Below are 15,652 nucleotides of genomic sequence, written 5' to 3' on the forward strand. Positions count from 1 at the left end.
GTTAAATCTCTTACTCTGCTTGGACTAGCCAGGTTCTTTTCTGCCAGATCAACCTTAGTAAGAACAAATATGGTCCTTTTGCCCTGAGGGTCCATTTGACTGACCAGATCAGTGACTATACTGCGCTCTGCATCTACTGAGCCATCTGACAAAGACAGAAATAAAGAAAGAGGCAGAGAACATTGTGGGATTAAGCATTATAAGATGTAATACTTGTTAATACTTGAATATTTTCATAAAGGAGTGAAAACTAACCCTGTATACAGAGGATGATGGCGTTTGGATTCTGCATGTAAGCTTTACTAATGCTAAAAATGGTTTCCTTTGTGTCTGCGGCCATTCCAGTTGTCACAGTCTGCGAAAAGAAGTCAATCAGTAGGCAACAAATTACTTTTACACAAGTAATCACCAACAAAACAAACACATAGATTTATAGATTCAAATATATATATATATATATATATATATATATATATATATATATATATATATATATATATATATATATATATATATATATAAATATACTATAAATATATATTAGAGGTCGAAGCGAAGACAGAGATGTAGTTTGTGAATGGACCATGAAGCGTGCTGAAACTGTGAAGTGCGTAGTCGCAGAGGTGTGAAAAACTTTATAGCGTATGTAAATATCATCCTCAGTGAACGCGGTGAAGATGTGCAGTGAATAGACTTCTGATAACCAAGATGAGCCAGTAACTGTGAAAAAAACCCCAGACCTGAGCAGGATTTTGAGCACATTTCTAGCATGCACGATTATAGGGGTAAAATATGTCTGAGCAAGTTTCTGACAGTGTAATAAGGCTCAGCGTCATAGCATTTGTCTTTCGTGGGTTATGTTGTTATGAATAACATCACATAAATCTGTGTGCTGAGGACGTATGCATTACTTCTGCACTAAAATATCTGTTATTGTTACATTCTTACTAAAATGTGCAGCGATAAATGTGTTGACTGCATTTATTTAGCAGTAAAATTAGCCAGGGTACTAATGTTGCATTAGTAACGAAATTAAAGTGTTGACAGTTCATTTGTTTTGCAATAAAAATCAGTCACTGGTAATGTTGCATTGTTTTTGCAACTTGTTATGAGCTTTCAAACAACATGTGAATATATTTTTCCTGCCGTGTTGCAAAACATTGTGTGTTATTGATGTCACTAGCAACAAGTCGATGCCGATAACAATGATAACATAAAAGTCAACTTTCAAATCAAAAGTCGTTCAGCTCCTTATACACACACACACACACACACACACACACACACACACACACACACACACACACACACACACACACACACACATATATATATATATATGTATAAGGGCTGGGTGGTATGACAATATATATAGCTTCCGTGGAATGAAATGTGTACCATAAAATTATTTTTTATTCCGTGTATTCCACATAATTTGTAAATTAGTGGGCCAATTGCAGTATTGCCTATTGCTCTATATTTTCCACAATAAGTGATCACTTAGCTTCAATATTTACACAAGAAATGCAATTGTTTATATTTGTTTTTGCAGGAAAAATATTTACATTTTTATATTCAAGTTTTATATTTCAGCTACTTGGGATATATAATAATAATAATAATAATAATTCCTTAAATTTATATAGCGCTTTTCTGGGCACTTTACACAATGAGGGGAATCTCCTCATCCACCACCAGTGTGCATCATCCACCTGGATGACGCGACGGCAGCCATTTTGCGCCAGACCGCACACCACACACCAGCTGATTGGTGGAGAGGAGACAGAGTCATGATATGCCAATTATGATATCGGGAAGGTTAGGAGGCCATGATGGACTGAGGCTAGAGGGCAGATTTGGCCAGGATGCCAGGGTTAAACCCCTACTCTTTTTTCGAAGGACATCCTGGGATTTTTAACGACCACAGAGAGTCAGGACCTCTGTTTAACGTCTCATCCGAAAGACAGCGCTTACTGAGCAGTATAGAGTCCACGTCACTATACTGGGGCATTAGGACCCACACAGACCACAGGTTGAGCGCCCCCTGCTGGCCTCACTAACACCACTTCCGGCAGCAACCTAGCTTTCCCATGTGGTCTCCCATCCAGGTACTGACCGGGCGCAGCCCTGCTTAGCTTCAGTGGGCGACCATGTGAGAGTTGCATGCATTGCATGCATTGCATTGAGAGTTGCATGGAGCTAGCTGCATCTTTTACATCTGTGTCAAGAAAATACTTGAGTATTTTTTTATATTAAGGTCTGTCCACAAAACTGACAAAATGTGACATACAGTGAAATTTGTTGTTAATGAAAAGTCATATACTGTTTACTATACTTACAAGATTTGAAAATAAAATTAAAAATAAATATTATCAAGTCCTTCTTTTCATTTAAATATTCTAGCTTATTTATTCTATAAAGCTCTTTTGCACATTTTCTGGAATTAATACCTTTATAAAAAACTTTTTTATTTATTTTATGAAAGATATTGTTACCATGAAATAAACTTTCTCATCCCATGAAATTGAACTTTGGTCGTACCACCCATCCCTAATATATGCCAGAAAGTAAAACGGCATTAAAATGCAAGCAAAACTTACACTGATGACCCCTGGTAAATCTACAAGCACCATTCGCTGGATTCCAGGGCCCTTAACACTTAAAGAGATGGTCTATCAAAGCAGAAAAAAATATATAAATTATATAAATGTACTTAATTCAAGTGTAAAGGTTTTCACCAAGCAAAGTCAAGAAATAATGGTATTACCTCAGGGCTGACTGTCTGACCTTCCTTCACACTCTTCCTCATCCTGAGCTCAATCTCATGCCTCAGTGCTGCAAGCTAGAAAAAAACAAACAAGTTATCATTTCAATGATCTGACAGTCAAAAATAGAGTGTCAGACGGCATAATTTGAGTTAAAAGACTTACATCTTCCTCTTTGCCAAGGTCAAACTCCCGAGAGCTGTCTTTAAACATTGCTACATGGTGAGGGCCTTCACTCAAAGTCACCTACAATAAAAAAACAGGTAAATACACTACAAGGATATTAATTATTATACATACTTTTATAATAATAATATAATTGAAGGCATGTCTGCTAATAGTGTTTTAGAATCTGCAGGAGTCATTGTTTGTAAAATAATGTCTTATACTAGCATACAGTTAGGTTATTGTTGTTTAGGTAGCAACAATCTTTTAACAACAACTGTAAATTGTCCTTACAATATATGATTTAAAGTAAGTTTACACAACTTTTATATACTAAAAACGCAATGTTTTTCATTTTTAAAAGTTTAATGTGAAGATGTTGTCAAAATGATTCTTATTTACAAATATATTATCATGACAAAAAACACAGTTTTATGTATGCAAGGTCAACATTTGTGGGTGACAATGACGAAAAACAGTTTTATGCATGCCAGGTCGTGGATGTCACTCAGTAAAAAAACAGGCACATTCAACCAAAAACATGAAATAAACATGAAATATGTAGGCACATATTTTTTTACAAATTTGTGAGTGCCTTTTTTAGGATAGAACAATATATTAGACAGCAAATGAAGTTGGCAAAAGAGAGAAAAAGAATTGATGGAATGGGATCAGGAAAGGTTCGAAACTCAAACTCGGGATGCCCAAAGCACAATGTTGGCACACTGCCCATGAGGCTATCTTTGGCAAAACTGATTTTTCTTTTCTTTACACAGAGACAATAATGGTCCTGTACCATTAAAAAAATACCAGTTTAAAACTTATGTTGAAAGATTGCATTTGCTCTGTAAATAAAAACCCAAAACCCTTGAAAATATTATCATAATGCTCCATTAGTTAGCATTTACTAACATTAACTAAGTATAATAATCTTGTAAAGCATTAATTAATCATAGTTCAACATTTACTAACGCATTATTTAAATCCAAAGCTTGTGAACATTGTTGCACAGCGCGTTAACTTGAACTAACATGAACTAACTTTGTTTAACTTATATAATATTAACATCAACAAAGAAGAATTAAAACCATAATAAATGTATTACTAATTGTTTGTTCATATTCATAAAATACATTAACTAATAGACCATCTTTTAAGTGTTAGTTTAACATGATGTCATGAAAATGTGCCCTTAAGCAACATTACAGTTTAAATAATCACTGTACATAAATACTATCAGCCATCATTCTGAAAAATAACTCCACAAATCACATAGGTGACGTATTTCAGGTTTCCAACACAAACAGCAAAAAAAAACAGCATGTTCACCTTGACAGGAGACCTTGTCATCATTTCTCCAGAGCCTCTCGGAAAGATCCTAGCTTGAGCAATCATCTCCAGCACACTAGTCTTTCCCGCACTCTGGTCCCCAACTACCACCACCTAAAAAAAGAGGAGACAGAATCTGTTTATGTCTGATCCATTAACTGGATAGTAGTAATAATAATAAAGTTCTAATAACAATTTACACATTATTTATCCTCCCTCAAGTGGTTTCAAACCTTTAATGAGCTTGTTTATTCTGTTGAACACTGAAAAAGCCATTTTGAAGAAAGCTGAAAACCCATAACCCCTAAATTTTATAGTAGGAAAAGCAAATATTATGGAAGTCAATGATTCCAGGTTTTTGGCATCAAAATAAAGCAAGGTTTACAGAAACCGGAAATATAATTCCTTACAGTAAATCCATACATGTACACATAAAACTGTCTATAAAATCTTTTTTTAGTAAGACATGTCATGCTCTGCAACATGTGTGTAGATATTTAAGTAAAATAAAGATAATTCCTACATTTAATCCAGAGTTTCCTTTAAAAATGTTATCAGCACACAATGAACCCTAGGATGATTGAGGCCGCAAAGGATCCACTGGTTAAGTCCTTCATTAATTGGGAAACAAAGGACACATTTGGAGGCTACATTTGAAGGAGCCTTTGAATATTTTTCTAAAAAGACAGCCTTCGTTGCACCACGATGACGTAGCACCCTTCACATGCATCCTTTGGAGAATGCAGCCTCTGAAATGAGACACAGCTATTGTGTCTCATTGGTTAATCCTGAAAAGAGTTTTAAAAATCTAAAAACGGTGTGTGTGCTTGCATTTACAGTACATTGAACCATCTCAATTCACTTAAGCATATATTGTATTGGCATTTTTGAAAACAAAAACATTTCTATTTGAAAAGGTAATGAAAAGCTTTAAGCAAATATTTCAAATAATGAAAAAAAAGGAATAAGACTAACCCTTGGCAGGTGATCTTGAGTGTTGTAGTTGGAGTCATAATCTGAAAGAATGTCCAGGACCTCAGAGTACATATCAATCAAAGATTTCTGCACGAGACCAATAGGAGAAATGCATTAATATAACCCAGTGATCTGTTTTGTTTTCATCTGTAAAATGTGAAAACATTTTCAATCTGAAAGAAAAACAACTGAAATCTGACCTTGACTTTTCTTTGGTGAATACCCTTGTCATCCTTCTGCAATACAACTTTCCTCAATTCTTTATTTTCCTTTTCCAAGCGCTCAAGCATCCGTTGGTACTTCAACTGAATGAGACAAGTTCAATATAAAATGATTACAATAGTAGCAAGCACCTTTAAAATACTGGCTTAGAATGCAAAATAAATACACAAATAAATAAATCAAGATCTCATATACATTATTTCAGAAAAAAATATTATTTTCTGCTCTAAAAGTTGCATTACGTTAGGCAGCCTCCACACTCCCTGGACCAGAAACATTGGATGTATATGTTCTTGGACAAATTGGAAAATAAGGAACTGTCTGTGGCAAAGAAACAAAATACTTCTACAAAAAACATTCCCTCATGGATATGTGCAACTACTCAGAAAAAAGATATGCTATTGTGATTTTTAATTCTATTTAACCTATTTGTAAAAGTTTAATGCATTTACCTTAGTTAAAAGCATTCTTGTAAGACGTTAAATGCAGAGGTAAACTTTTTTTTATTTACAGTACTTTAGTTATTTATACGCATAGTAACTTTTCTCCTTCATTCATTCATTCATTCATTCATTCATTCATTCATTCATTCATTCATTCATTCATTCATTCATTTATTATTATTATTAGTAGTAGTAGTAGTAGTAGTAGTAGTAGTAGTAGTAGTAGTAGTATTCTCTCTTTTCTTTGGCTTTGATTTATTTCCTTTTTTGTTTAATTAATTATCATTTTCGCCAGGGGTGGGTGGGGTAGGGTATTAATAGAAAATGCAGTTGATTGCTATTCTTGTTTATAACAATATATGCTAGATTATTTCCAACTGTACAATAAAATTTTATCACAAAAAATAAATCATATAAAAGGATTACAATAATAGCAAACAATAATAAAAATTAAATTAAAAAAAATTAAATAAAAAAATAAAAATTACTGGTTTAAAATGCAAAAAAATAAAGAAAAGAAAAGAAACTTAATGAGACAGATCACACAAAAATAAAAATGTACCTACAGTTTACTCACCCTCAAGTGGTTATACAATTTTTTATGAGTTTCTTTATTCTGTTGAACACAAAATTTAGAAAGCTGGAAACTTGTATCCGTTGACTTCCACAACAGGAATAACAAATAATATGATTTGTTATTTCCGCTGAGGAAGTCAATAGTTACAGGTTTCCAGCTTTCTTCAAAATAACATCCTTTGTGTTTAAGAGAAGAAATTATGTCAAACAGGTTTGTAAGTAAATAACAATTTTCACTTTTGAGTGAACCATCCCCATTAACAACAATGTAACTTATTTAAATACCTGAGTTCGAAGAAGTTCCTCCTGAAGCTGGTCAACTTTCTCTTTATCGGATGACTGTAAGCACAAGAAACAATGCAGCAAACTATGACCGTGTTATTTCTTTTCAAAACACCTGATCATCTTCCTAAAATCCCTCAATAAGAGTCATTGCACAAACAATTCACATCTCATGCATTCAATCCCAGCAGGCACCCAGCAGAGGAAAACCAAGTTAATGCAAAGAGAAGAAATTTCACATCCAGCTTTTTCAAGCATTAAATCAATCATTTATTCTTTACACAAATCACCACACAATTTGTAAAGGGTGCATAGATTAAAAATCAATGCATTGAGCGTGTTGAATCATTTCTTGGCCCGCACCTGCAATGCAATCGTTGAAAACACACACACACACATCAGACTAGTGGACAAATCACAGAAAAGCAGGGAATGATTGGAGGACACAAAGGAAAAATCAAACATACACAAACACATCTACAAATAATAATAATAATAATAATAAAAAAAACAAGGGTATGAACTAAAATAGTCCTTATTTCCTGCTAAATACCATGTTATGCGTGTATATGTAGATGTAATTGGTTGTGGTGTTAATGGCAGGTTAATGGCAGGTTAATGTTTGCTGACCAACAGCAAAAGCAAAGTGCATTGGACTCCATGTGGCAGGACGGCACAGCACTCCATGCAGTGGATATTAACTGTACACGTGGAGCTGTGTAAATAAATGGGTTTGCATGAGTGAGGTAAAAGTTAAAGGCCTTATTTTGCTAATATTAAAGTGCCACTTTACACTGCTCATACTACATGAAGAGCAATTAATATTTCTTTTACGTTCAAAATAACATCTTCAAGGGTTTGAAAGCTCCTCGAATGAAACACTTAAGCATTTTTGCTGTACTCTTTAAAGGGATAGTTCACCCAAATATGAAAATTCTGTCATTATTTACTCCCTTTACTTGTTTCAAACTTTCACACGTTTATTTCTTATGTTAAACTCAAAAGAAAATATTTTGAAGAATGCTGAAAACCTGTAACCATTGACTTCCATAGTATTGATACTATAAAAGCCAATGGTTAAATGTTTCAACTTTCTTTAAATTATCTTCCTTTATGTTCAACAGGAGAAAAAAATGTATAATCACGTTGAAGGTGAGTAAATTTTCTTCTTTTTTTATAATTATTTTTTAGGGTTTTTTCACCTTTTATTGAGATAGGACATTGGAGATTACAGGCGGGAAAGCATTGGGAGCAGAGAGAGGAAGGATCGGCAAAGCAACTCGAGACGGGAATCAAACTTGGGTCGCCACAAGCACCTCAGTGCTAAGATTTCCTTTCTAAGTGAGCCATCCCTTTAAATGGACACTTGTTGTTCTGTTAGAAATTAATGTCTTTGGCACAAAATGCAGGATTCAAAAGTCGGAGACTACACTGAAAAGATGGGATTTAATATTACAATTTATTTTAACCTAAAATTAATTTACATTAAACTTTAATTTTTAATTATTTAAAACTTGAATTTCTAATTAATTTAAACTAAGAAACAATATGCCATAAATTAAACCTGAAATATACAAAGAGTCTGCCTTATTTTTTGGTCATTTATGAAATAAGCAAATTTTTTTCCTAACAAGATGCTCTTTGGAACATTCTCAAAAAGAGAGGTATGGGGTGAGCTGTCAACATTAGAAATTCATTTCATATTTTTTAATTTCTTAAAATTTATGGAAGGTACAGTATTCTTGAACAATTTTTAATGCAGTTTTAAAATGTCTTTTTTTAAAGACAAGTAACTTTGTATCTAGGGATGGGTACCGAAACTCTGTACTTTATCGGTATCGGTGCAATATTAGAAAAGACCAAAGTATCGATAAGCTCTGACGTTTACGGTTCTGCTATTGGAGTATTGGAGAATTATTGCTGAATAAACATTACTTACAGTAGCATCATTTAACTGACCAACCTTTTCTAATTTGCAGTATTTGATATTCATCTGCACAGTTGGCAATCTCACATGAGAAATGCTTGTGTGTCCGGCGAGCGTGTCAAGTATAAAAGCCTTTACAGTTCTTGCCTGTGCGCACGCACTCAGCTTAAGCTCGCACAAGGTGCATAGCTCACGACACATAGCTTGTGACAGACTCGCGCTCACATATCCCATAAGCTTGCGGAGTGAACCAGTTGAGTTGTATTTCCCAAGTGGACAGTGATGATGCCCGTTGCAACAAACGCAACAAGCTGTTTTCTTGTATAAGCGGAAACGCAAGCAATCTGGCTAAGTGAAGGTACCTTTTTAAAAGTGCATTAACTGCAATGCAAAGTTTTGACTGCCTAGCTACTAACGGTCACGTTACATCATCCACATCTTTATGACAGCAGTCAATCACCTAAATTAATATATTAATAGTCAAATGAACACACACATTCGGTTACACTGAAAACAGTATTTTTTTTTCAGCAGTAGCCTAAATAAATCTTAAACATTGAAATGCTGTTACATTAGCAGTATTTACAAATAAATGAGCCTATGAAGTCTAATAATAAATGCGTATTAAAAAAATCTTTTTAAAAAAAATGCTTATTTTTACATTGCAAGATGCTCCAAAACTGTAAAAAAAAAAAAAAAAAAAAAAAAAAAAAAAAGTTTCCAAAAGATCCAAACTTCTGCTAGAAAAGGCAAACGTAACGTTGATTTTTCTCCAGAAGACTGGTTAAAAACTGAGAGTCATTTTCCATTTTCCATTAAACCATTGTACATTCTTTTACAAGAAAAGATTTATTTGTTTTTATAATGATTGGTTTCATTTTATTTTAAATTAAGAACATAATAATAAAGTTATTAATGTTGTAAATTCTGTTCAATTTGTTTTTTTTTTCATAAAAAAACACTACAAAAAGTACCCAAAAGAGAGCCGAAGTACCAAACCGATAAGTGGTATCAATAAAAGTAGTAATACCGTTAAAACCTTAATGATACTATCCCTATTTGTAACAACTCTCCTCAACTTTTGATTTTGAAATTAAAAAATATTTACTAATTAAATCCATTTCTCAGATTTTGAACCTTGTATTTGTTATGAGATGTAATAAGACCACAGAGACATCAAGCGAGCAGCCATTCAGACCATCTGATCAAATTTAAAAAAATGATTCATCCAAAATTGTCCCTTACTGACACTCAGATGGTCCTAAAAATATAGAATTTTTTTTTCTGTTGTACACAAATCAAGATATTATGAAGAATGTTGGGAAAAAGTGGCCATTACCATTCATAAGAACAAAAAATACTATAGAAGTCAATGGCTCCCCCAACATTCTTCAAAATATCTTCCTTTGTGTTCAACAGAAGAAAAAAAAAATATTATAACAGGGAAATAGTGGAAGATGAGTAAATGATGATGTCATTGTTGGGTGAACTGTCCATTTAAAACACAATTGAGAAAAAGATTTAACGAATTACACACTTAGGATGTGTTCATTCCAAAAGGCACCTACACTAAAGCGGCAAATCACAGGATCTTGGACGGGTCAACCTAATCCTTGGTTTATACCTAGATTATATTAAAGCTGTAGTTCTCTCACATTAGTCATTAATACCTCCACCATACTGAACCATCTTGATTATACTAAATGAATAGAAAAATGAATGTTTCTGTGTGAAAAATTCATTTCTTAAGAGCAAAATGTAGCTATAAAAGAATGGTGAGAGGTAGTAGAAGACTGACATGAGAGTCCCAGCATCAGAGGGGTGGGTTGGGAAGTGGACCTTCACCTTGCGTTTGGACTGCGAGGGGCTGGGGTTCGGGGCCGGGCTGGGACTGGGGTCACGGGGCGGAGGCGGAGCGTTATTGGCTGCCGCGCGCCGCATCTCCTCCTCATGCTGCTGGATCTGCTGCTGAATGACAATGAGTTCGCTGAGCAGCCCCTGCTGAGGGACGGCACAGTCACAGAAACGGAAGTCAAATCAACCTGCTTACCAACCAACAGGAGGACATGACCGAGATTTGGGGAGAGAGTCCAACTCCCTTTAGCATATTATTATTTTATTTAATGCAACTGGATCTAGCTCATTTATGGTAAACCTATAATCTTAAAGAGCAGGGGCTGGTTGCACCAGCAGTAAGTTAAGTTAAAACGTAGCCTAGTTGTGACAAAGGAACAACTTACACACTACTAAATATTTTTGTGTTGCACCACTGAACTTAGTTTAAACCTAATGCTGTGTTCCAACTACAGAACTAGTAAACAAAAAGATGACAGCGAGATTAGTTTACATAAAGAAACTTGCAAGGATATTTGAAATGATATTAATCTCACGTTTCTTTTTCTGTTTTTGTGAAAGAAAAGTTCAAATTTCTTTCAAGAAGTGTTTTGTGTTGTAGGCTATCCATCAATTGAATCAAGTATTTCTTCATGAATTAATTTTTATTTCTGTTCTTTTCTCTTTTATATGCATGTCATTAAAATAATTTCAGGTTTAAAGTTGACAACTTCATGTGTATTTTACATGCATTCACGGCTTGCAATGCAGGTTCAGTGCATCTGGAAAGTATTCATAGCGCTCCACTTTTTCCACATTTTTTTTTGTAACAGCCTTATTCCAAAATAGATTAAATTCATTTATTTCCTCAAGATTCTATAAAAAAAAATACCCCATAATGACAATGTGAAAAAAGATTGAAATTGTTGCAAATTTAATAAAAATAAAAAGCCTAAAAAAATTATATGTACATAAGTATTCACAGCCTTTACCATAAAGCTCTAAATTGAGTTCAGATATATTATGTTTCCACTGATTATTCTTGAGATGTTTCAGCAGCTTAATTGGAGTTCAATGAATGGTAAACTCAGTTGATTTGACATAATTTGAAAAGGCATAAACCTGTTTATAAAAGGTTCCAGGGTTGACAGTGCATGTCAAAGTACAAATGAAGATAAAGGAATTGTCTGTAGACCTCAGAGACAGGATTGTCTCGAGGCACAAGGCTGGGGAAGGTTAAAAAAAAATTCTCCTGCTCTAAAAATTCCAATGAGCACAGTGACCTCCATCATCCGTAAGTGGAAGATGTTTGGAACCACCAGGACTCTTCCTAGAGCTAGCCGGCAATCTCAGCTGAGTGATCAGGGCAGAAGGGCCTTAGTCAAGGAGGTGATTAATAACTCGATGGTCACTCTGTCTGAGCTCCAACATTCTTCTGTGGAGAGAGCAGAACCTTACAGAAGGACCAACATCTGTACAGCAATCCACAAATCAGGCCTGCATGGTACGGGCCTCAATTGGTACGGGCCACGATTCATCTTACTGCAGGACAATGACCCAAAGCAAACTGCCAAAATATCAATGAAGTGGCTTCACAACAACTCAGTGAATGTTCTTGAGTGGCCCAGTCCGAGCCCAGATCTAAACTCTATTGAATTTCTCTGAAGAGATCTGAAATAGGCTGTACACCATGGCTTTCCATCCAACCTGATGAGAGGTACTGCAAAGAGGAATGAATGGGCAAAAACTCCTAAAGACGTGTGAGCCAAGCTTGTGGCATCATATTCAATAATTTTTGAGGAAATAAGTTAATTTAATACGTTTCTGGAATAAGGCTGTAACATAAAAAAATGTGGAAAGTGTGGAAGTGAAGCGCTATGAATACTTTCCGGATACACTGTATGTGCGTCTTCTGTTATTAGTGACTGACTGTATATGTAACATAGGCTTACTATAATAGTTTTAATTCACATAGGAAAGTTATTGCATTATATAAATATTAATGGCATATGTAAATGGTATAAATAAATGCATAATCCTAAATCAGTTTAACGATTTAAATGCTTCTTATTGGATATTACATCCTTCGACAACTTTACAGAACTTTGCAGATTACTTCACAGAAAGCTTACAAACTACTAACTACATTTTGCCTAAACAACATGTGGTGCAACCAAAATAAGAACAAATTTAGTTACAAACTAAATAGTAGTTACTAAGTGTGGACTTTTAGTTCCAGTGTAAGAAAGAACAGCTGGTGCAACCCTACCCAGAAGTGCGGGGGAAGGTTTGAATTAGAGGAAAATAACTATATTTATACACATTCAAAATCTAAAACTCACAGTCAGTATTGCCAAGACACTAAAAATCGCAGTGGGGGCAACTCTAAAACAAAATGTAATAGGTTAACTAATATTGTATAGCTATTGTATTAACTACTGTAATTCTATTAAAGTAAGCAAGCAATTAAGGTACAATGAGTGATTTAGTTGCAGAGCAGTGCAAAGCCTGAAGCTGGAGAGAGCAAATGTGTTTTCAAAAACTACTGTCCTGTCATATCATGAGATCCATTTAAAATATTTACACACAGTGTTTTTTTTAAGAAGTCACTTATAGCTGCATTAACTAACAGCAATAATAATATTAAATGCTTTTTTGTTATCTATTAAGTAGTAGCTATTTTTATCAGCCATTTTATTAGCCACTTGTCTATTATGTATGCTACAAAAATTCTATTGTAGACAAGGACATATTCATGGGTGATGAAATGAAGAAAGTGACACAAAAACAAAACATTGACAAGAAACATAATGTAAAGTAGGACATTGTTTTGCTCCGCGAGCTTAATGGACAAACATGTAAAAATTACAAGGGTGAAAGTATTTACACAGACAATAAGCTGAAAAAGAAATAAATTATTAATTTCCTACAACAGACATATGTAAATGCATGAGGTTACACAACTGGTTCAGACTTTCAAAATGGAATCCGGACCAAAACAAAGGTTTTTTTTTTTTTTTTGTTGTTTTTTTTTATCAAGTATTAGGAATTTTAGAAAATGTTCTAATTCTCAATTCATGTTAAATTGATAGGTACTTATATTTAATAATGTAAAAACATCCAAAAGTGTTAAAATAAATGAGATATTTTATATTATTATAATATTATATTACACCACCTTTAAAAAAAAACTGAAGATGATAATAATCTCTACCATTTTTTTTTTTTGCAAAATATGGATTAACTCCATCTTTACAAAGGAAGAATTAATTTTGAAACAGTGATTCAGTTCAGGACATGGAAAAAATTGCAGCTACAGAGCAGCTTAATAAAACAGCAGCTTAAAGGTGCAGTAGGCAGGGATGCTGTTAGGAAGGGGTGGGGATAATTAGGACGATTTTAAGGGCCAACACACTTTGGGGGCCCCAAAAGATGTTATGTTATTAGGGTCCCATGACCAAATGTCGAGCCCCCCAAAAACCCCCACCCCCCCATGTGTGAATATAAATCAAACTTCACCTCAGTAAAGCTGGTTAGCCGGAACAGCACATTTACTTATGTTTTTTTATTAAACTAAATAAAAATTTGATTAAAAAAAGGAGTGGTAAAAACAGAAATATCCTGTCATCTTTTTACATTACACTGATGTTTACATTACCAAGACGACGAAAGACTTTTTTTTTTTCAATTGTGCTCACTGATCCTCGTACATTGCTTGTTTTCACCTCCTTTTTCACTTGAACAACTAAACAAATGCTCAGGTCTATTTAACCGACTATATTATCAATGCTGTAAAAGGTACTCCATGAACTTGAAAAAAGCCAATCTTTAGCCGGATGTTTTCAGTGGCTGAACAACACTTACGTGCATATAAACAATCTACATAAGCTTTGCGTGGCTAAGATAGTTCTAAAACATACCTGTCTAAAAGTAATACTTCAGCCGTGGTGTGACACTTCAGATCGTTGTTTTGAACTGTATAACATCATTGCCCTCCAGCATGCAGAAGTACCGATATTGATTCAAGGTTTAGAAAAGTTTTGATTCTGCATTTTTGGCAGAAGACCTTTCAGAAACAATCTTTTCATGCATACAAGGCCACGTTGGTCTTTCAGAAAGAAGTTCAGGTTGATGCAGAGTTTGCCCGATGACTCTCTGTCAGATGTAGATCTGTGCTTCGCTAAAACATGTGAGTGACGTATCTGTCTGCTTAAAGAGGCTGCGCAGAAATGTAAATTTGTTTCAACAGTATTTAATTGGATGAACATTTTTTAGTTTCATGCCTTATAAAGAATAAAAAGATACATAGAAACACATTCACATAATTTACTTTAATCACTACTATTGGAATATGTACAGACTTTCAACCAGCACAACAAAAAATGTTTCTGAAGACAATCACCTACTGCACCTTTAACTTCAGTAGTAACAAGTTGCCCCAAACTACTGAAAGATAATTAGCTTGACTACAAAAGTGCAGGACAGCCATGAGCCAATGATGACTCCATTCTGCATTAAATGCGGAAAACAAAATGCACTGTAACTGGCAACTTAGTTAATGCTGAAAAAAAGCCCAAGCAACACAGCTAGGCAGAAAAAAAGCATGGAAACTTAAGCCACTTTATTTTACTGGCAAGAAAATTAAAAATACAAAAATATCACAAGAGCCTTCAAACACCGCAGTCATGTTTGAGCATAAACAAAAGCCAACAGTGTCATGTACTGTACCTTCTTGAACTGCTTGTCTCCGCTGTCAGCCATGGCTGCAGATGCTGGTGGGACGTCTGGTGCTCTTAGGGCCGATTCGCCAGTAGTTTCTGGGAAGAAAAAAAAAACAAAACACAAACAAATGCTAATTATTTTATCTTCGTTGTAAAACATATATTAAGCATTTAGAAAATTCACTCAAAAGAGAAGCACAAAAGCTATCAGAGGGAAAATGGGAATGTACTATTAAGGAAGGCTCATTACCACTTACAAATTAATGTGCACAGTTCACTATAAAAATTAAATAAGGTATACAAGGGTGCCTTTGAAAATGTACTGTAACCGTGACAGCTTTTGTACATTTTTATTTGTATTTAGAAAAAAAAAAACTGCATATCAGCTGAGAACAACAAGTAATTTGTGCAATC

The 15,652-nt window shown here is 34.4% G+C and overlaps 1 protein-coding gene across 18 annotated transcripts in view; it reads right to left on the bottom strand.

Annotated features, from left to right (window-relative positions):
* The window catches only part of opa1 (OPA1 mitochondrial dynamin like GTPase), a 74,990-nt gene that overhangs the window by 47,701 nt on the left and 11,637 nt on the right, over positions 1-15,652 (bottom strand). For 6 of the 18 annotated variants that reach the window (XM_087255508.1, XM_087255510.1, XM_087255509.1 and 3 more), the window contains 11 exons: positions 15,246-15,334; positions 10,530-10,682; positions 6,761-6,814; positions 5,435-5,539; positions 5,235-5,321; positions 4,260-4,373; positions 2,931-3,011; positions 2,768-2,842; positions 2,601-2,672; positions 256-355; positions 15-145 (listed from right to left, as the gene is read on the bottom strand). In XM_087255508.1, the coding sequence (XP_087111634.1) occupies positions 15-145; positions 256-355; positions 2,601-2,672; positions 2,768-2,842; positions 2,931-3,011; positions 4,260-4,373; positions 5,235-5,321; positions 5,435-5,539; positions 6,761-6,814; positions 10,530-10,682; positions 15,246-15,334 (1,061 nt within the window). 18 annotated transcript variants of the gene reach the window in all.

The sequence above is a fragment of the Danio rerio genome, chromosome 6 (genome assembly GCF_052040795.2).
Source record: "Danio rerio strain M-AB ecotype USA chromosome 6, GRCz13ab, whole genome shotgun sequence".
NCBI classification, from domain to species: domain Eukaryota; kingdom Metazoa; phylum Chordata; class Actinopteri; order Cypriniformes; family Danionidae; genus Danio; species Danio rerio.